General features: G+C 33.6%; 1 protein-coding gene across 1 annotated transcript in view; it reads right to left on the bottom strand.

Moving 5' to 3' along the window:
- Positions 1–16384, bottom strand: part of LOC136028868 (serine/threonine-protein kinase 3-like) — a 40150-nt gene extending 23766 nt beyond the window's left edge. The window contains 5 exon segments of the mRNA XM_065706811.1: positions 2416–2518; positions 2520–2594; positions 7485–7568; positions 9835–9979; positions 16264–16384. Coding sequence (XP_065562883.1) covers positions 2416–2518; positions 2520–2594; positions 7485–7568; positions 9835–9842 — 270 coding nt within the window. The 5' untranslated portion in view covers positions 9843–9979; positions 16264–16384.
- Between the last annotated feature and the right edge of the window lie 7746 nt (positions 16385–24130).

The raw sequence follows: 24130 nt of genomic DNA on the forward strand, positions 1-24130 counted from the left end.
TTGTATTAAAGAAGCATCGCAAGATAATTCAATCAAGTTTTCTTTATCATTACTTTTAAATTCAAATTCATCATCTTCTTCATCGATAAATGGATTCGATATCCAAGCATATTTCTTATATTCAAGATTATCAAAATAACTCGAAAAAATCAATTAGCAAACTATACTAAGTGTTCCAATAGATTTTTTTTGCTTCTATCTTATCTTGGGCACATACATTTAAACGTGGAAACATATCAAATTCATTTTTTTTTTTCAAATTCGCTTTCCAATGCTCAAATTTTTAACGAACGCTTTATCTTTCTGAATCAGTAGATGACATTTGTGGTGCTTGCATCAATGTATTCGAAACACTTGATTTCCCAAAAAATCTACCGAATAGGTAATTTTAATAATAAAATTATTATCCCAAAGCATATTTGCGGTCCTCATTATGAATTTTCATCAAGAAAAATTACAATTTGGTTTATATGACACAATTTTCCAATTATATACACAATTTATATTTATACACGGTTTATATTTACAATTTGGTTATATGTTTATATTTGGCTACCCCGTGAAACATGCACCATGTCCCGAGGACATCAGCTGTTTCCCTTTCAATTAGTCATTGAAGGCTAGTGTCGTGTCCTGATTTTGACTGCACTGTTTGTACAAATTCCAACGCAGTTATTCTACAATATGCCATTGTCATTAAAAAAAAATGTCGATTATATTGAAAATTTCACTGGATGTGGTTATGCCAGTAACGGGCTTGTAAAACAAGTCTTCATTTATATAATTCTCTTTGACATATCAAACACATACAATTAAATTTGCATCTTTAAAACCATTAATTGCTTCAACTACTTCTAAGCTATATTTTTAAGTACGTATCTAAGAAACTAATGGATCAAACAGATCATCAGGTATATCATCGATTTTCTTGTCAACTGTACTATTAGCCAGCAGTATTTACCATAGTCACTGTGCATGTGAATCGTCAAATATAGACCCTAATTAATGAACATGTAGCTAAACTAATATGTTTAAAAAAAAGAAGAAAAAACGCCTTCCTCATGACCACGTGTATGAAAAACAATCCAATAAACTAAAGAAAACGAAGGATATTTCAACAGCAAAAACTCACAGCCCTGAGCTTGGTCACAGTTTGCACTTTATGCTGAATATATATATATATATATATATATATATATATATATATATATATATATATATATATACATTTCTGATTTCAATAATATTATGTGTTTTCAGATATCAATTCGTGTCTTGAACAGCTTGGGAGGGTGTAAAGAAGGAGGCTTCGAATAGAATGGGATGGAGGAGGAACGGCCGTAGCTGTGTTGCGACTTGGTTCTAAAATGAGTTAGTAGTAGTAGTAGTAGCAGTAGCTGACGAGAAGGACCAGTCTATTGTTAACTGTGAAAGGAAAACTCAAAGGCGGAAAACTTCCAGGTGGAAAGGGCAATAGATTTCTACAAAGTGCTTTGACCCTCTATTTCACCTTTAACAAAATACATATTGTTAATACCATAATAGAAAATAAATCTTGAATTTTACCGTTTTTGAAAAAAGGTGTTCCACAAACTTATTGGTTCCACAAGATCTTGTCAAGAAAAGAAGTCTTTAAAAGCCGCAATAATTACCCAAAAAATCAGTCAAGAGCCGCAAATTGATGAATTTTTAAACATCTTCTTTTTGCTACAAATTCAAAATAGATGATTAAATATTTAGGTATCACTGCAGCATTCAGAACACCTACAACCTCTTGAATGGTGTTGGGTGCCTCAACACACTTTTTGGAAGGCAATGAGAGTGGTTCAGCCTTGCTGCAGCAGTAGTCAATTTTTAAAAGCAACAAAAAATAGAAAACACGAATTATTTGGCTGAAACAAAATATGTATTTATTTAATGGAAAAACAATGACTTAAAATCAATTTATTTTGAAATGCAATTACATCAAATTAGCTCTTTTCCCCAAAGCATTGCTGCACAAAAGCTGAATTTTGATTTAAGGAATTGGTAGGTCCGCCTAGATTTGGGGTAACCCTAGGTATGCTATAAAAACGAAAAGAAATTTACACTACTAAAACGAACAGAAATTTATGCTGACTCATCCCCATTCATTACGCCTCACTTTGAATTTTTGTCTTAATATTTTAACATTGACTATTCAAACAACAAGGGCCGTTCAATTAGAACAGGAAGTATTTCATAAACACTATAAAATTGTATCGCAAAGTTGAGGAGCTAACAGTTCCCTCACAGCCGGATTAATAACGGTTGATTTTAAGTAATGGCGCTCTTTACTTTCCTTTGAAAACACTTATTCTCATTATTCTTTAATCGCAAGAATCAAGACCCAACAGCAGCAACTCTACTAAATATTTGAGACAGAATGTAGCGTACCCATAAATCTGTGTTTTTGAAGTAGCTAGCATAGTACTTGACAACGTAGGGACTGTCACACTGCTGCATAATAGAGATCTCTTTTATTATTTCCTGCAGATCTGTCAACTGGAACTTGTTTAATGGCCAAAATCTGACCAGATTCTTTGTGAAGTCCTTTATAAACAGATCCATACGACCTATAAAAAAATAACAACAAAAGGTATATTTAAAGATGGAACAAGCGGTAAAAATTACATCCCCTCCCCTTAACACCTGTTCCGTTACTTTCAAATCAGAATATAAATTTTATGGGGAGGGATCCAGACAAATCCAGAGAGAAGTTAGATGGCTCTGAGATTGGTTTCAGAAACGCCAAATGACAGAAAAAATCAAGATTCCCCGTCATGGAAAAAATATCCATAGCCTCTCTTAATCTGACCTATGTGCATTTGAAACTATGAAACAAAAAAGATGGCACAATGATAAGAATTTCAATGAAGAAAAAAAGTGTTGTAAGAAAGCATATGTGTAAATCTAAAGAATCAGTGATAATAAAAGGCGGGAACGAATCCAAACGATGTTTTTGCATTAAGTCGGCACTAATCAACTTTGTTACGGATGTTTGCACTGATTGGTGCAAGGGGAGAGAATAGTGGACGATATCTTCCGGCCAAAAAGGATGGACGATCCAAACTTGTACATTATTTTGCCTCACTCTGACCGTCTAGAGAGGGTCCAATTTTCTTTCCCTCTTCTTGTGAGCCAATGGTCTTTATTCTAAGCGGATTTTTATAAATGAAAAAAAAAGAACAAACAGATTTGCCAAAAACTAAAAACAGAGGCTCCGATTCCCTGCCATTACTTTTATTTTTATGAGGTAGAGCAAAGGAAGTTCCTAAAATCTTCCAGAACCTGACTGCTGAAAAAAAAAGTTGTGCATGGACAACTATATCTAAGTGTTTATTTATTTTGTACTTCCCAGCCTATTTGAGTAAAGTAGGGGCAATACGAAAAATCTTTCAACATCTTTAAATTTTTCTTCTTTTTTTTCAAACCCCTTTATCCTCCAGAATACGGAACCCAGTATCTGAGAAAACAAATTACAGTCAGCATATGAACTCGAAACTCAGAAAGCATACCATCTACCCACGAAAGTAGTCAAATTCTCTGGTGGTGATTCACTATATATTAGGTCAACACTCGCAGTTACTAGAAACATATCTTCAGTCCAATCGGAAATAATAGTAATATGTATTCGTTAACAACAGACGTTCAGCATGGACCTTAAAGTGTGATACAGTTTGCCTTTTTTTTATATAAACAATCCCTTTTCCTATCTACATTTGGTTATCCCCTCTATCAACTGCAAGACTACAAACAAAAGAAATTTGAAAAAAAAAAATGACTTTTATGATTGGAGAATCTGACATGAAAAGTATACAAAAGGAGCCTAACTTAATAAGGCATTTTCTACTTATGAAAAAAGTAAGTTTAATACGTCAGAAGACATTGAACATTAGCTTCTAGCTTAGCTTCAGAGAAGGTGCTTTGACAAAACTCTAAATAAGTTTACTTAATTCGTTCACTTCAAACTTCACCATAATCCCCAATCGAAATTTCATGTTGTTCTTTTTTCTTCCTTTACTTGTAAACTTAAAAACGACCAATTTCAAGTAACATTGCAAAAAGTGATCACTAGTAAGATTTCTGAAGATCAATAATCATTCTTTGTTTTCTTTGATGGTGTATGCATGAGTTGGGATTTTCTCTTGCCAACGTTCTTTTGCAAAGAAACTATTTCTTTTACCTTTGCTCGCTAAACTTCAAGTTGTTTGAGGCAGCCGTTATCATAGCTTGGACTAAGTCTGTGTTGGTGAAGTCTTTATTCGTAATGGCTTTGTAGAGCTTCCCATTAGCCTCCTTACCAAGCTTTTCCAAAACTTTATGTTCACACTACTTCTTTTTATCAAGAAAATTCTTTTTGGGCTCTTTTAGTTTAATTTTTCCACCAGCTAACATCTTCTCTTTTTTCTACTTCTCAAGCCTCTCTTTTTCTTATAATTGTTCCTAATGCTCGTCTTTTGCTTTCTCCACCTTTTCCGCCTCTAATTACATTCTGTAGCTTACAGAGGTGCCATGGGCTATTTGAATTTGTTCGTTTGTTATCAAAAGCAATTCAGATTAGTTTTTGAACCTTTTATTCATTTCACACAATCATCTCTAGCATTGACTGTCTTAATCCCCATAGAAACTTTATCTTCAATAAATTTTCTTAGGAACTCCGAAAACGCTTTGAAAAAAAAAACGCTGAAAGTACAGTATCAGCGAGAATAAACAAAAGGAAAGAAAGAAAGAAATGTAGTCAATCCTGATAATGAAGGTCAAAGAAAAGGTAGAAAAGCAGTCTTGCATCCCTTTTTGAAACCTGAAATACAAAGCTCTGGTCACAAAGCTTTCGTTTCTTCTTGCCAGGTTCCTACCTTTTAGTTGGTGACTGCATTCAAACACCCAGTGGACAGCTGCAAATTGAAGTTAGGTTAAAATCCAACAGTCTTAAGACGTGCAACGTTTCAATGCTTAAGTACTTAAGATAGGACTAAAGTAGGACTATCCCATCAAACACTCCACGCCCCCCCCTCCAACTTTTCAGTACAAAGATAGGTGTGTTACACCTTGTTTTAGAGAGATAGGTCTGTTACAATTTGTTTAGAATGAAAACGAAAACGCTCGAAAATATGCAAACTGTATGATCTGAGACAAAAAGTATGCTCCTGGTCGGTCAGACAGCCCCTTCCTCTCACCAGCTTTTTAGCAGAGAAATGAACAAGTTAAAATTACTTGACACTAAATTACACACTGATTTCCAATTTGTATTGACGAGGGCAGGAATGAGGTCCTTGGAACCTCGAGCACCTCTCTCCCCACCCCTTGAATAACCAACTTTTTAGTAAAACGGTTGGCACGCTGCATCTTTTTTTTTTCGAAAAAGGATCATGCAAAGGTTTCAACCAATAAGATCGGAGGACCTAAGTGGGAGAGTTGGGTTTTCAACACACCTAAATCCTTCAGCATTTTAAGTGGAAAGCTAGGCATGTTCAATCGTGTTTGAATCGACAAGGTTTAATAGTTTTCAATCCAAATGATTTCATGCACAAATACACACTTGGCTGTCAAAGATACCTACCCCTTCACCGTAAGAATTTTGTGTCTGTAAAATCGTTGGTAAAAATTAGACCATTGGATTACCCAAGACCAACTACCACTGGCAACTCTCAGAAGAGATGAACTACCTTAAAAAATGCCTGTACACCCTTGAGGTAGAGAGGCTTTGTTTTACTAATCGGCTTAAATTTATGGCAGAAGGACCTGGGTCAACGAGACACAAAATAATCAGTTTCAGAGTCGTATTTTTCTTCTTCAGCCTCTGGCCTGTGTGAAACTTACAGGAAAAACAATTTTGAACCAAGGGAGAGAGCCAATACATTTTCAAAGGCATTCATTACTTCTAAATGTCACATAGCTTCCACACTAAAGTGTCTGCATTCACTTTAATTATGGTAAGAAAGTACTTACAGGCAAGGAGTCATTAATCAGGAAATTATAGACTGTTACTTTGCAGCCCAGGCATTAGTAGGCTTTAAATTTAAGCTTTTCAGGAACTTCCCTTCTATCACAAAGAGTAACTGGTAGGCAAGAATCGTAAAGTTTGTTCCTGTTCGCGGGTTGCGAACAGAGTGGTTCCGTATTTGTACTTACTGGTCTACTTTTTGATTCATGTCTAATACAAATGAGGGTATGATACTGTGTCTTCATGCAAATGGTTACGCAACAATCAGAAATGCAGCGAAATAGCAGTTTGGCATTTATTAGTAAGAGTTAGTGGTTAGGTTTATTGTAGAGTGGTTAGGTTTATTGTAGAAACTACAATAAAATAAATATGAAATAATGAATAGATGTTATATTTTGAGGCACAAAGTAACGAAGTCTCATCTTGAACATACCGTAATTTAAGCAGGAACAACATGAAATATGTTGGGTTTCATGGTTGGGGGCAAAATAATAAAGCCGTTGCCGGTTTGTTTTGTGCTTTTTGAACGGACATGTCATAATTTTTTTTTGTTTTTTAAGAAAAGAGTTCTTCTTGAAACACACCATTTTAAAGCCTTGAGAAATTAACAGCTAAAGCATTCGAACGATGGCGAAAAAACAAAATCAATGTTTTGCTCCCACAATACTTTTGTCGGCGAAAATGGCCAAAGGTTGCTGCAGGGCTTTACGTTATTCTGGCAATGTAAATCTAGCAGCGCTGTGGAGTCGGAGTTTTGGTAAATTTTTGCTGAATGGAATCGGAGTCTTAACTGGAGTTGGCAAACTAAAATTGTTGATTATCAGAGTTGGAGCCAGAGTTGAGAAATGAAGTATATGGAAAATCTGAGTTAGATGAGATATATGGAAAGTTTGATTTAGGACGATTTCTTAAGTTCGCAATGGAGCACAGAAGTAGATTTTGCAAATTGTATTTTTTGTGCTACGTGATGGTTAAGTTATGTTTATTTAATGACAGTAACTCAAAAGAGAATTTCCTTTTTATTTTGTATTGCCATATCCCTAGGGCTTTTAGTGCAATAAAACTTACTTACTTTTAAATCCAGTTAAATGAAACTTTTAAACAGGGCTTTGGAGTCGGAGGTTTAGTGAATTTTTGCTGAATTTGGTATACTGAAAATGTCTAGAGTCGCAGATAGAGTCGGTTATAACTTACAACCTATAACTCCACATAACTTGTAACTCAGCAGCCCTGAAATCTAGCAGACTCTTGTTTCTTCCAAGCTATAGCTTAAGAGAAAATGTTGCTTTCCAATATTTAACTTGGCCGAAGATAAGATTAATCTTAAACATATAAAGTAAAATTCATATTGACGATTTATGCATAGTATTTCAATCAACTATAAGTCTAAAAATTCATAATTTTTCAAAGAGGAAATCAAAATTTCGTGTTTAACAAAAAAAATTCTCATTTCTTTAGAAAATTCAGGATGTGCGGAAAAATCGCAATCATGCTTTATTAGAAGTTAACGACTACTTACCCTTCTCCAAGCTTGCAAATTATATCAAATACTTCTTCTGGAGCCTTAGTCAAACTTTCCTCAGATAATTTTGTCAATTGTTCCCTGTAAAATTAGAAATACAAATACTTATTGTTCAGCTTCAAATTGTTCAGTTCTACAGAGGGCAAATCAGCCCACAAAAGTTTTCAATAATTCCCCTTATAAATTGTTCAGTTCTCCAGAGGGCAAATCAGCCCACAAAAGTTTCCAATAATTCCCCTTATAAATTGTTCAGTTCTACAGAGGGCAAGTCAGCCCACAAAAGTTTTCAATAATTCCCCTTATAAATATTCCCCTATAAATTGTTCAGTTCTACAGAGGGCAAATCAGCCCACAAAAGTTTTCAATAATTCCCCTTATAAATACATCTAAAATTAACAAACAGCAAAACTATGTGAACTCAACTATTCAGACATTTAGTAGTGTAATCTAATAAAATAGTTCTTAAGCAGAAAAACACAAAAACTTCACATATTTTTCTACAATCATATTGACCCAACCATAAAAACAAAAAAAATATTTTGCCCCTTCGCCAATCTTAGGTTTATTTATACCTGAAAGCCATGATTTACTAGTATTTTTCATTTGGTTGTTCAAATCATGAAGTTTTTAGGGTGGCATCACATTTTTGAAAAGTCTTTCCACGTTTGACCCGTGAAAATAAATACAAAAATGTAACGGGGGGAAGGCTAAATTTATTTAGGAGCTTAAGACACATTAGCTCTATGGATGATATCTTTAACACGAATATCCCACTTTAAATTAGGAGAAATTATGGCACCAGGTGATTTAAAGGAGAACACAGAAATCTCAGGAGGGATAGGAATAAGAGAATAGGGTGAGAATTTTAGAAAACATATCAGCATTATCCTGGACTTAGAGGGGTTTACTGTTATGTCTAAGCCCGAGGCATCATCTCCAATTTTAGTGAGGATACTCAAAAGGTTGCTTATTAAATTTCTGAAGCAAGTTTGAACAACCTGAAGGTCATTAACAGATTTCCGTTGGTCAGGAAATTCCTTAATATGGCTGTTAATCATAACTGAAAAGAGGAGGGGACCTAGGATAGTTGGGGAATTCCTTTGTGGACAGAGACAGGATTAGAACAATGATTCTGGTATTTGACTACTGCAATCTATTAGATAAGAAGAGGGCAACCATTTCACCTGACAAGTTTCTCAACTAATATACTTTATGAAGATCAACAGAAATTAGATTTAGCCAGGAATTCGGTTTTTCGAGGATTTTCCTTGTGTGATCGATAAGAGAAACAAGGCAGTGGAAGGTAGAAGTGGATATGAAGCTCCTGAATTGCCTCAGGTCAGTAAGAGGTAGAATTCAATCTGCAAGGAATCCTTCATCTAGTTTTGAGAATATAGAAGTGAGAGAAATAGGAGGAAGCTCTTCAAAACCACGCATTCTGCTTTTTCTTTTTCAAAGGGGTTATGAAACCCTGTTTCCACATTATTAGAGTTCGCCCAGTCATGCTAATCTCATTGAAAAGGACAGACAAGGGTTTTGAAAGCAAGTCACTGAAAGAACTAATAGGATGAAATGGGATATCCAAAGGACAAACATTTGTTTTTTTAGTTTCCCAATTCTTCTCTATCTAAGACAGGGAAACAGAGGGAAAAAAGGGAAAGGTCACCTGTTGGTAATTGATAAGACAACAAGAGAGAGGATGTTATTGCACTGTCATCATAAGCTCACATACTGATGAAATTTTGAAGCAATTGAACATTCAGGAATGGCCAAAAAGTGGCTCACAAATTTACATGAAAAACAGTTAAAAAGCGCCAAAAAACTGATGAGTTAAGGAAAATAAGTTAAAGCATTATAAAAGCTGAATAAAATTATTACACAGTTGGTTAAAATTTCGATGACGTTTTTTCAACCATCAAATATGTATGTTAAAATACTGGCCACCTTTTCTTCTCAACCCACTATTGACATGTGTAAACAAGAATCTTGCAGAGCAATAATGACATGCATGTCATTATTTTTTTTGTCACTTAATGAGCAACATTACAAGTTAATATCCTGAGCAAATAAACCCAAATTTAAAAGAAAGTAGGTGAGATTCTAATTTGTACACTAGAACAGGAAAAATTTGCATATCAATCTTCTTGTAACTGGTAATTTTGCTTGCTAAAAGAGAGTAAGTGACTAGACACATAAATTAAAAACTAAACAGAAAAAAAAACAGTTGGATAACAAATTGAATGTACTCTAAACATGTTGCATTATATCTCTCAACATCCTGCAACAATAAATTAATACTAATTTCATATTTTTAGAGATAATATAAGAAAATTAATAAATTACTTACCCCTCCATTTCTGATGATGTTTCACAGTTGAAGCAGACTTATCAGTATTTTTGGGAAGCAGTTGCGGTAATACTAACTGACAAAGTCTCAAAACCAAAGGAATAATTTCTAGATATATTTTGACTTGGAATCAACTGCCTAACATCTACAAAGGAATATTGTTAGATTGAGAGATAAAAGTTTGTAAAATACATGTCTGCTTATGCATATAGCAATTTTTTTTAACGAAATTCACTTAAATTACTATATTAAGGGTATGGGACTGAAGTATAATTTCTTGATTTCTTGAGATTTAAAATCTTGAAGTAGACCTCTTTTTTCTGAATGGCATTTAATCATGCATTCTTATCTTGGAATTACAGTATACCAATCTTTTGAAACTATGCAGCCCAAAATACAGTATGAAGCTTTAAAATTATCTGTTTTATTAATATACAAAGCAACAGAAAAGGTAATTATATAAGTAATTTTGCAGTTTAATTTACTTAATAGCCTTGCATTCTAATAGCCTTAAAGCAACAAGATATTTTTTCTTCCCTTTATTTAAGTCCACTCGCCCTTTTTTCTTTAGTTCTTTTTTTCTTAATAGCCTTGCATTCTAACTCTCCAACTAAAACAGTAAAAGGTACATAACATGGCATTGGATTTTGCAATACCTACTGGTGATGCTGAGCTTTGTTTCATGACCCTTCAGCCAAGAAGAACAATGGGGGTTGGGGCCAGCTATTGTGCTTTCACACACCCTTCAGGTTTACCTTCCTCAGATTTCTCCAGGGACCCATCTAGAGCTGGTTCAATTCTGGCTGAACTTACAGTCATGCCACTGACCGCCCTTCAAACAAAATAATCAGCAACGCCAGGACTCAAACCCCTGTCCTCACAAACACAGAGTCTCAAGTCTAGTAAGCCAACCAATTGGCTAGGATGGCCTATCCAACAGCTAAAGCTTTAGAAAAACTTGCTTTGTTAATTTAAAAAAAAATGGAAGTATATCTTGTCGTTTTTTGTTTGTAATCTTTCATTTCTTATGTACTTTTGCAGTCCAATTCGCTAATAAAACATACACGATCATCTATAACATAAATTTACAAAGCAACAAGACTGGTGGTGCTGATCTCTGTTTCATGGCCCTTCCACCATGAGTACAATGGGGGTTGGGGCCAGTCATTATGCTTTCAAATACCTTTCATGTTTACCTCCCTCAGATTTCTCCAGGGACTCATCTAGAGCTGGTTAAACTCTGGCTGAGCTTACCGAGTCACACCACTGACTCCCATTCAAACCAAATAACCAGCAACACAAGGACTCAAGCCCCTGTCCTAACAGACAAAGGGTCTCAAGTCTGTTATACCAGCCACTTGGCTAGAAAGACCTATCCAACAGCTAAAGCTGCAGAAAAACTTGCCTTGTTAATTTTGAAAAGAAAATGAAAGTCCTTTTTGTCGTTTTTTTTTTTAATCTTTCAATTTTATGTACTCTTGCAGTCCAATCTGCTAATAAAATATATGTAATCACCTATAACATTAATTTACAAAGCAACAAGATGGTTTTCTTTTTTACTAACTATTCATTTTTTAAGTTTATTAGAGTAATCTTGCAGTATTATTCTCCAATTAAAGCTTCAGAAGGAATTATTTTGCTGTATTTCAAAGAAAAGCTTTTTTTACATCTTCAATCAGCTTTTCAAAGCTCTTGGATAGAATGCTAGAAAAAAATTAAGAATGAAGAGCAATACAAGCTTTCTAAATAAATAAAAAAAAAACTATTTTATCAGCATCTGTATAAAATATGTTTCACTCCCAAATTGTTTTTTTTAGCATGTTATTACCTGAACTTATCCTTTCCTATTCATGTTGTTGATAATCAACATGTAAAGAACATCATTGAAAATAGTAAAACACACAGAAGAAGCCAGGTGAAAGAGGCAGTGCTAAACAGTTTCAAAAATAAAAATTGGAATAAACTTCTTGTAGATTTTAAACCTTTAACTAGAAGTTATATTCTTACTTATATGATTCCAAAAAGTTCATCACTTTATTTGCTCCCCCCCCCCCCTTAACATGCAAATTTATAGCCCAAATTACATAAACATGAATTTCACTGCTGCTTGTTAGGCTACTTGTTTTCTCATAAATAAATTTGAAAAGAAAAGAGTCACCCAATAAAACTCACAGAGTTTATAGTTTGGCCTATGCAATGCCACATTAGGGAGTGGAGGGCTTTTAGAAATTGCTTTGCAGTTGAATTGCTTTTAGAAATATTCTAAGTGTTTTACAATTTTTTGAAGCAGTTTTCTGATTTTTTCAGTGTTTCCTCCTGAGGAGTCCAACCACTAAACAAGAGCCTGAACCCTCTTTGTGAAGTAAAATCTGAATGCTCATCCATAAAATTAACTGATGATCAGATTGTATAAAATTGGAACAAGGCTTTCAACAACCTTGCCAAAGGTAAGTAACCTTGACAAAGATAAGAGGTATAATAATGTATTTGAAAGACAATTTGCAAGTGGACCAAATTAAGGTGGCTTGCAATGTTAAACCATAGGTCAAGCTGATATGGTTAAAAATCTACATGTCAGGTGACTTTTGGATGTGTTTATTGCAGCCCAGTTCACCTAGATGACTTCTTGCTTTCTATTACAAAATCAATAACCCAAATAGTCAAAGCATATGATAGTTACAGGAGACTTTGATTTACCACACATTACCTTATTTTGCACTTCAGAGCAAATTAAGATATATTTTGATCTGTTAATTGCTCTATACTTAACAACGTGAATGATGAAACATCAAATGCATCAACTTCCAGGGAACACCATTCCATTTGTTATCTAATAACTTCATCATTGGGTGCTGAAACTGCTGCACTTGAAAGACTATTCCAGAGCTTTACTACAAGGTGGGAGAAAGCCTATTGTCAGTGTTGAGTTTTGACACATGGCTTAAAGAGCTTCTTAGAATGTCCTCTCCAGTCAGTGCCAATATTTTAGGAAATTGAAAAATTAAATGGGGGAGGGGTCCCAAAATCTGAGACAGAAAGTTATGGAGAAAATTCTCTCCTGAGGTATTTACATGATAATGACTTGTATCAGGTGGTTAAGTCTAATTCAAGATACTAAGTATACCAGGAACCACCCTCCTAGATTTATTTATAGGGGATGGTATAGATGATGTTTTATCAATATATGATTTGCCACCAATTGGGTGTATTGATCATGTGTGCATAATTGGTCTTTACTAGAAGATCAAGATCCTGTAAGTATATAGAGTAAAATGAGAACTTATATACAGTTGAAAAACATAAACAGTGACGTCTGTAAAAAGACGCTGGACACTTCCAATCATCTCCAAGAGGTACATAAAACTAATAATAATAAAAAAAAAATAATAATAAAAAATAAAAAAAAAACATGACTGCTGACAAAATCTTTGTATCCCCAGAAAATCTAAAAAAGCTCAAAAAAAGTAGGAACCACCTCAGCAAAGAAAATCAACTTGAGAATATGAAGGATTTTTGGCAACAGATAAGATAATCCCAAAACATTTTGGAAATGGGTATAGCAGAAAAAACAAGACAGACATTCAGTGGCCCAATTATAATCCTAAGGTCAGTTGATTACTAACCCTCAAAACATAGCAAATGTACTAAGTGAACAGTTTAAGTCAGTGTTTACAACCCCCAGATAATGCAACTCTACCAGAAGAGCCAAACTACTAAATTGATAACCCTATGCAAACCTAGGTTACCACAGCAAAGCAAAGGAGTGGATGTAGATGTTGTACTTCTTGACTTTGCCAAAGCCTTTGACAAAGTAAATCACAGAAGACTGAAAATGAAGCTACATATTAATCAGATTAATGAAGGTGTAACCAGCTGGATAACAACCTTCTTTTTCTAGAGTTATCCATTTTGGGAAAACTAACCTAGGTCATGTATGCAATATGGAATCAAATAACACACAACCTATTCCTACAACCACTGAAGAAAGAGATCTTGGGCTTATTATAGGCTAGATAACAAACTGAGATTCACATCTACACAAGAGTAGTTGCTGGTAAAGGATCACAAAGACTGAGGTTAATGAAAAAAAACTTCCTCCAGAGTTCTGCAGAACATGCTTAAGCTGTAGAAAGCCCTAGTTTAGCCTGCCATGAAACTCTTTACTATCCTGTAAGATTAGGAAAACTTAAGTACCTTCACTAGTTTACAGAAGACAAAAGGGAGATATGATCTTGACTAAGAAGTTATTAACCAGTGACATATCTCTCTTATCTCCAAAAATATACCCAGCAGAAGATCAGAGGTCACTTATTGAAGCTGTTTGAGAAGAGTTCATAGACATTTGACCAACCACTTCTCTAGTAGAAATGTGTCCTATTAGAATTTATTGGCATATGAAATGGTAACAGCCCTTACCACCAATGCCTTGAAATATAGAGCTGATTGTGACTAGCAGATTTGAGCCATTGTCATAGCTCTCTACTGCCATCACAGGATTTAGCTTAATTGCAAGACAGCATGATTTACAGCCATCACTTCATGTCTTTATTTATAATTTTCTGAATATAATAATTACTTCTCGGGTAAATTCTATTTCAAGCACTTAGTGGGACCACAAAAGGTAACTGGTAAATATTTCACCAGTTCATATAATTGACTTACCAATAAAGTGAACATACCACTCAATGCCTTTTTTTTATGTTCTTTACAAATATAATAATTGCTTCTATGACAAATTCAAATTTAAGCTTTATTTGAGCTCTTAAAAATAACCAAAATATGGAGTATAAAAAAAAAGCTTACAGACTTTGTAGGCTTAAAACATTGGTCTCAAACTTTGAACATAGGCCTAGCACTTGATGCCTTTTTTATGATCTTTACAAGTATAATAATCACTTAACTGCAAATTCAACCTCTTAAAATTATTCTTCTATGACACCAAATTTTCAATTAAATTATGTATTTTTGGTTGTTTTCAATAAATAATACTATGTTTTTTAAGTGCCAAAATTAATTATAGTTAGGTTGCTTAAATTTGAATTTGCAATAGAAGCAATTACTATGTCTGTAAAGAGCATGAAAAAAGGCATTGAGTGGTATGTTTACTTTATTGGTAAGTCAATTAGCCTATATGAACTGCAAAATCTTTACAAGGTAACTTACTACCTTGTCTATGATTTTTAAACTATGATGTAAAGTAACAAAATTAGTTAATACTTATTAGACATTGCAGATTAGCTTTTAAATGAGTCATATTGTTTCAGTGCCTGGCTAGCAACATAGGAAAAAAAGAACACAAAGGAGGAAACATTAGTAATAGAGCCTACCAATTAAAAAATATGATTTTCCTTGTTAATCAAATGAGAGGGAGGGGCTGTTAGTTTCTTGCTTGGGATTTTCAGCAAAGATGGTTTTAATGATTAATTTTTGCTTTGCTGTGATGCCTTTTTTGAAGGGTTTTGAGCTCTTTTTAAAAAATCCTACAAACTTGTTTTTAAAATAATATTTTACAGTTAAGACTTATGGAAACAATAATGACCATTCCTAAATCAGCTATAAATGGCAATTTTTTTCTTACTAGATAGGCCTAGTTCTATTTAGAAATGTAGTTTTAAACTATTAGTTAGTTATATCAGGCCTAGCCTATATGAAAACGTACAAAATTACTGAATCAATTCAAAGAAAGTCACATAGGCTATATAAATTAATAGAGGTTGTATAATTTGGCTATATAATTTAACAATCCTAACTGTTGGAAAAGTAGCCTAACATCTACAAACACTAGAAAATGCACAATTGCACTAGAAGAGAAAGTAATTGAGAAATGTGAAACACCTTAAGGGGTTTCTAAAGAAACCATGCTTACAATGGAGTAGGCCTACTCATGATTAATTAGCATATGTTAGGCCTATAGACCTGTCATGTAGGCAAATTTCAGGGCCCTCAAGAGGGAGGAGTGGAGGTGGGTACTTTAAAATACCTTCCCGGGACATACTTTAGCCTGTAGACCCATTCCTCAAAGTTTCATTTTCCAAACCTAAGCCCTTTCCAAGATAGCAAGAAGTCAATTAACTAGAATTTTACCATATATTGCTATGTTTTCTTAACATGCTTCCTTATCAAACATCTGTTCTAAATGTTCACTACCTAATTTTAACAGCCTATCTGGTTTTTACCTCAGGCCATGATAAACCTTAACTAAGCTAATGGCCTATTAAACAGGATTTAGGCCTGGGATAATGCCACTAATACTGACAATTCATTACAGCATAAAACCACTTGAAGCCCTCTTTAGAACTTTCTTCATCACTAATTGTGCGACTGTTCCTATCTTTAACTGAGTTAAGTCCAGATTGACTATTCCCTCTCAGTTTTTTCTGTATGCCTACAAATAAAATATCACTATTGGTACAGAGCTAAGATACTCACTGGTCCAAAATAGGGAGCTACAATTCTGAAAATTTGATCAGCAAAACTGTCACCAAAACCCATGATTTTCCCAGAAATCACCATTTAGGAAAATTAACAAGATGTCTAATTTTCAAATATCTCGCCGACAGTCTATACGGTGGCAAGTCTTTAATTGGCAGATGGCAGGGTCTGCGAATCTACCACTTAGTCGATTCTCCAAAAGTGTCTAGTCTCCAATCTATAAACTACAGATAATGAACTTGAGGACGAGTTTCTCATGAAATTAAATTTAAAGATTGAAAAAGTTTTTTTTTCAATCTGTTAAATGGAGACCAGGGGTATCACAAGCCAAAATCTTTGGGAAAGGGAAGCGGAATGGACTTTATTCGGGCGATAATTTAAGCTGACGAATTTGAAAATTGTGTCATACAGGTTGCTTGATAATTTTACCGGTTGGAACTAATCTTCTTTCGTTTATTTTGTGTCATTTTTTGCTATCATTGCATTTATTTGTTAAAAAATTGAGGCAGTAAAATAGCGATGGTTTGCGCCTAAATTTTACCGCTTAAACTTTGTTTCACTGGTTGGCTGAAAATATTGAGAAATTACACCCCCCCCCCACACACACACACTATTTTATATGATGCCTCTGATAGAGACATTACAACCTGGATTCCGTCTTAGACCAGGTTTCAGACTTTTCTAATTGCTAAAGATTCTGTCAAAAACTAAGTCTCAGACTAAGTCCAATAAGTAAAACAAACAATAATTTAAATATATACATGATAAACTAATAAAATAAAAACTTAAATAAATAGAATAAGCTCAGGACAAGCTATCTTAAATAACCCACAAACGATACTAAAAACTTTCCACCTCTTTATAAAACCAACCAAAAAACAAATTGAAGCACCAAACACTGTTTCTGGAAAATAGCTTTTTAAGAAGCTAGCTCACATTTATAGCTAAGCATATAGTATTTATAAATAAAGTAGAAAGTGTAAATTTCAATTCAGGTAATTCTCTGGGGATTTTCTTAATTTCTTTTCGCGGAGGTCGACTCCGCGTTTATTATTCTAATTCTATCTCACTTAAAAAACAAAGATATTTATTGTTAAGGGATAAGGTTTGTATTAATGCTTTAAAGTTTGTGCTAATATCTTTATTCTGTTCTTTTCTACGATGCGTAGACATTCACTGGGTTTGTGTTTGGACGGGTTAATTGTTTATAGGTTTGGCATATTCTTGGGTGTATTCTTGGGTACATTGTTTCTGGGAATTTGTATATAATTTCATAGTTCATATTTTCCATATAAAACTGTTCGAATGTAATTTTTTCGTATTGACAATGGATAGGTTTATTTTCCATTCCCAGGGTCACATAATTGATTGTTAAGGTTGTATTGAAACTTGATTAAAAAGTCTTTCTCAACATATTGTCTCTGATTCAGGATGGCGGTAATCATAGTCTTTGAGGGTTTTGTTCACTGAAAGTGCTTCAGTAATGGCTGGGTTTCTTACGATGGTCATTCTGTTCAATTTTAATCCATTTAAAGATGCCTTGGTAATGCTGAGATGCAGAAATGCAGCAACTGCTCTAAGACATTCCCTGAAAGTTTCAATTTGTTGCCCGAAGTCATTCTGACATTCTTCATCACCAAATCTATTGTGATTTAATTTGACACCTCCCTCAGAAACCTTAAAAGTTTTTCCATAAAAAACATTACCCTTTTTGAAGACCCAGGATCCCTATATCAAATCTTATTTGTAAAAGTGATAAAAATTGCATGGCTTACAGTCCTTGCCTTAGCAGCTATGTGAGTTATGTCATCTCTAAGGGTATAGTGAATTCACTATAAGGGTATAGTTATACTGTTTAATTTTAATACTAAACCATCTGATTACATCTGACCTCCCAACCTGTCTAATTCATTCGAGTTCGAAGACTTTAAAAGTTTTTCGGTTTCCCATGGTTATTTAAATTTTTTAATGCAATTTTCTCTTGAGTCTTTTATCAAATCTGCCACTCTTACCAACCTATTATGCACTGATCAGCATAAAGTTTTTCGTCTTTGCTGATTTTCAGAAAATCTAGTCCTTGCCAGCAGGCTACTTTTCAGGACAGAAAGATGCAAAACAAACGAAACCCTTCAATCAGCATACAAATTAGTAAACCTTTCAAGAATATGAAAATCATTTATTTTTTTATTTTTTTACAATGCCAGAAAGATTCTATGAAGTGAATCCATTTTCTAAAGGAATTCTAAAACAATATAAAAAATAAAAATTCTTAAGAAATCGCTAAGAGCCTGAATATTTGGGGACGACTTAGTAAAGTTTTAGTTCATCTGCAAAGTTAATTTGTTACTTTTAAAAGGAAGGTAAACCATAAGCCATAAAATTTATACGCACCCTTTCTAAAACATTCAACGTTTTTTAATATACTGGTTACTTTATGAATAACGAATATGAAATCATTTAATAGCCACAAAACCTTGAGACTATCTTTTCTTATAATGTTTTTAGAATAATGGTATAGCCATTGCAATAAACAGAAAAGCACAAAAATAGACAGAGAACATGGATTATACGAAATTATAGAAACTTCCCATAATATTAATAGAAAACTTTTTGTTGGCAGGAGACAAATGAAGATGAAAAAAAGAACCTTTTTTAGAAAAAAGCCTAGTGATAAATAGCCAAGAAACATATTTATGCTAAACAAGGTTAGCCATACCTAACAATAAAATACATAAAGTAGCTAAACAAGGTAATCCATTCATCTAGATAATGCTAAATATTTGAAAGATCAAGCAGTATAGGAGTTATTTTTAGCAGGAACTCATAAGGTCTTTGCATAATTATGAAACGTGTCACGCTCGCGATTTTGTTGTCCCGCACAGAAGCGGAACCAAGGCAGGCTTCCCTACAAGATTTTCGGGGCCTAATGTGTTGAAATTTGTTCCAGGGAGCATTCGGGCGGCTGAGCTCCTGGGGTTATTTACAAATAAATTGAAAAAGTATTTGCTTTTAGTAAGATCTTTCCACGGCGGAATATATTATGAGGGAAGAGAATTTCCATGAAGGGGACGCAGGATATTCTGGCATGATTAAATATAACAATGAGAAAATAAAAATAATCTTTTTTTAACTTGAAGTAATGAGCAGCATTAAAACTCAAAACGAACAAAAAAATATTACCTACATTGGGGGGTTTGTCTCCTCAAAAATTCTTTGCTCTTTACGCTAAAGTATTTTTTAGTTATTTCAACTATTTATTCTACGGTCTTTGTGATTCAGGGGTCATTCTTAAAGAATTGGGACAAAATTCCTTGAGTGTAAAGAGCGAGGTATTGACAAGGAGGCAAACACTCTCAAATACGTAATAAAATGCACAAACATATAAGTTCATTACGTAATTTAATTCGTAAGTTACGCATATTTATTACTAACAAAAAAGTTTGCGAAAAAATAAAAATTTTAGTGGTATTTTTAAGCAGCCAAAAACTGGAGGTCAACTAGGCCTCCTCCTCCACCCCTTTGCATGATCAAAATCGTCCAAAGAAAACTATGATGAAGCTATTTAGCAAAAAAAAATTAATTCACAATCTTCGTTTCGATTATTCATGTGTAGAGAGGCAAAATCAAAACATGCATTAGTTCAAAAATGTTCAGAAATTATATTAAAAACAAGTTTCTTCAACTGCAAGTAAGGAGTGATATTAAAACTTAAAAAGAACAGAAATTGTTCCGTATACGAAAGGGATTGTCCCCTACTCAACGACTCACTCTTTACGCTAAAGTTGTTTATTGTTTCAAAAAGTAGAGTTGTGACAAAGAGTCAAACTAACCTGCCATATCCTGATCGATACAATTTTGTGGCTCAATTATTTTGTGCGATCTTAATTTATATATATATATATGTATATATATATATATATATATATATATATATATATATATATATATATATATATATATAAATATATATATATATATATAAATATATATTAGATATGTTTTAACAAATATGTTTTCAATAGCTTCAAAACGCTGTGTTACTTTATACGCTTCAGAAAAGGAATTATAATCATTCTGGTGTTCTAATATATATCTCGAGCTTTCACCTCCAGCTTTCAATAAAGCAATCCAGGCATATATTATCGGAAAAACATACTAGTGAACCGCCATATCCTGATCGACACAATTTTGTGGCAATGTCCAATTAAAAAAAGGACAATTAAAAAAAAAAACTCACCTAGGTAAATGATTTTCAATGAAGGACTCTAAAAAACTAAATAACTAGCAGTAATGTCGAACTGAATTTATTTCCCAATTGACTCCGTTGCCAAACGGAGGAAATACAGATGGATATAGGACAGAATACCACTTTCTGAAATAGGATCAGGATTTAGGAATTTCAAAGTACGAAGGACATTGTAGGCTAATGCAAACAGTTTTGCTCCTTGGAAATTTCTTAAGGTTTATTGAATACCTGAAAAATACAATTTTTGAAGATTTTTCTTTTGGCTGTTTCAAAATTATGAAGTTTTTAGGACAGTACCCCATTTTTGTCAATTTTGCCACGTTGGAATGTATAGATGAATTAGAAAAACTAATCAGTTAAAGTTGACAACGCTCTTCCTCCGTAAAAATTCAATCAAGATAAAAAAAATGCATTTTGATATGGCAACTGAAAGTTGTTGTAATACAAGTTAGTGGTAATTGTAAATATATGTAAGTGTATTGTAAAAAGATTTTTTTTTTGTAAAATACAAGTTTTAAAATAGAACTGAAAAACTTAAAAATACTTTTCCGTTTTTCGCATACTTTTTATACTTTTTTCCCTCATTTTCTTCGATCCTTGCAATGCGCATTATAAACTATTGCCCTTGTAATTGCTAATGGCCAAAATTTTCACTGATCAAAAGATTTATCCAGAAACCAGAATTTGCCGGAATAATGAGCCCCCCAACCCCCTCTTAGAAAAATGTGCAGACTAATTTAGCAATGACAGCTCAAAATATATTATGACCAAAGTATAAGTTTACAGGATACCGTAAAAATTGAAAAAAACGTCTCTGATTTTTCCGCCTAACGTTGGGAACAGTTATTAGTAAAAGGGAAGTTTTCTTCAGCGTCTAAGATTCGGCCAAAGCTACATTCCCCATCCAAAGCTGGATTTATCAGCGAATTCCGTGAGTAAAAAGAGATAAATATAACACAGCTTAAGAGAAAACTGAAATTTCGAAACGTCTGGACAACAAGATAGAAGAAAAGAATAAGAATAGAAAAATATGACAAAAAGAATAAAATACATAGAATAAGATAGAAGAATCACCGATAGAATTTTTTCAGGTTGAGGGTGTCCGTTTTAGGACTCCATTTAATCCATTTAATTTAATCCATTTTCTAAAACAACTAGAAAAATTTTATCTTCACGACAGACAATTATCAATCTCCATTAGCAAAATTCGCATTTCGATTACTATTACAAAAAGGAAAACCCCTCCATCTACATTTTTTCTATGCTGATAATTTCCATGCTATCAAAAAAAGTATGCTTAAGGTGGATCTCCGAGGTTTGAAGCCAATGATATTTTCCTATAGCAGTGAAATGCGTATTAACAACAGACACGAGCAGATTCTTTGATGAAAAAATTACTGTGGCTTCATTGAAAGCTTTAACATGAATAGGCCGAACAAATTTGCATTTTTTTTCTTTAGAGCTTCATAAGAAATTAATTAGTGGGGACACCTCTAATTTTTAAAAGTAGCAATAAAATTACTTTTAGAAGACGTGGAGAATTGTAAAGTAGCCTCTAGATTTGCCACAAGATTTCAAAATTTTTAGCCGTGAATTTTTTTTTTATTATCATCAGTTTCCTTTAAAATTTGCCATTTAAGATATTCTTCCTTTACTGTTTAAAAGGGTTTTACTAATCATATAGCCTTGATTTTTGTGTCATTTTGTAGATCTTATACCAACAAATAATCCCAAAGATTCTTAAGTTTGTAGTTATAACAGATGATTTTTAGCAATAATTCTTAGTATTCAAGATTTCCTCCTTTCTCATTGGCTTAAGCACTCCTTGAGGGGTTTGCCAGAATATCATTAAGAATGTTGACATCTCCTTAGCATTAAGATCAGATTTAAAAACAAGTTGAAAACATGTATAATTGGCAACAACACCTTGAGGCAATATCATTTTAACACCATACGAATTGGAATTTGTTAGGTTACAAAGCAGATAACAGTTTGGCTTTAAAAGTAAAGAAACACCAATTGTAGGCCTATAAAAAGTATGAACATTATTTTTAAAAAGAATATTATTCTTAAAAACACATCATTTTAAACATTATTGGCCTTTCAAAGTAAAGAAACACCGATTGTAGACCTATAAAATGTATGAACATTATTCTTAAAAACACATTATTTTAAACATTATTGGCCTTTAAAAGTAAAGAAACACTGATTGTAGGCCTATAAAATGTATGAACATAATTTTTGAAAAGAACATTATTCTTAAAAACACATTATTTTAAACATTATTGGCCTTTAAAAGTAAAGAAACATCGATTGTAGGCCTATAAAATGTATGAATATTATTTTTAAAAAGAACGTTATTCTTTAAAACACATTATTTTAGACATTATTGGCTCTTAAAAGTAAAGAAACGCTGATTGTAGGCCTATATAACATACGAACAATATTTTTTTAAATCTAAAGTTGTAGGATATTCGTCCATTTTAGTTCCACGGGATCTCATTTTATTCCTAATAGTGCCGTATCTGAGAATATTTTGGTTTTTCCCCATCATCTCATATAGTTGATGATTTATAGGCTCGTTCAAAAATGACTGATTACCCCGGTTTGGAACCGGGGTAATCATATACTTTGCTTTACGGAGTAATGCATATACTTATTAAATTAATGTAATTTAAAGTGATATGTTCCTGAAGGTACATAATAAACATTAGGCACCCTTGCCCTGGGGTCATAAATACAGGCAAGGGAGGAAGGAAACCCCTTAGGGGTATTTAATAAATTTTTGAAACTACTTATATTTATATACTATTCATACATATGGCACTTGTGACAAGGTCAAGAAGAGCCAAGAGCTCATATGATATGAGCTCTAGCAAAATTCTAAGAATCAATAGATTGCTTTACAAGGAAAATCAGAGGCTTAATGCTGGTCGGGATTTAAAATAAGAGCTTTGAGATACAAGGTACTTCTAAATATCAAAATTCATTAAGATCCGATCACCCACTCGTAAGTTAAAAATACCTCAATTTTTCAAATTTTTCCTCTCCCTTCAGCCCTCCAGATGGTCAAATCGGGGAAAAAAACTGTAACAAGTCAATTAGTGAAGCTCCCTGACATGCCTACCAATTTTTATCGTCCTAGCACGTCCAGAAGCACTAAACTCACCAAAGCACTGAACCACACCACCTAACTCCCCCAAAGAAAACGGATCCAGTCCGGTTACGTCAATTACGTATCTACGCCGTTTATAAGCGTTTGCCAAGATTTCCAGTTTCTCCCTCCAATTCCGTCCCAATGTCAAAAGATCTGGTCGGGATTTGAAAGAAGAGCTCTGAGACCTGAGTTTCTTCTGATTATATAATTTTATTAAGGTCTGCGCACCCATTCTTAAGTTAAAAACACCTCAATTTTACTAAATTTTCCACATTAACAACTTCTAGCTCCCTCAAAGAGAACGGATTCGTACCAGTAATGCCGGTGCCCCCCCCCGCTAATGACACTGAATCTGGTAGGGATTTAAAATGAGAGGTCTGAGTTTCGAGGTCCTTCTAAATATGAAATTTCATAAAGGTACGATCACTCTTTCATAAGTTAAAATACCTAATTTCTATTTT

Source organism: Artemia franciscana, chromosome 7 (genome assembly GCF_032884065.1).
Source record: "Artemia franciscana chromosome 7, ASM3288406v1, whole genome shotgun sequence".
Classification (NCBI taxonomy): domain Eukaryota; kingdom Metazoa; phylum Arthropoda; class Branchiopoda; order Anostraca; family Artemiidae; genus Artemia; species Artemia franciscana.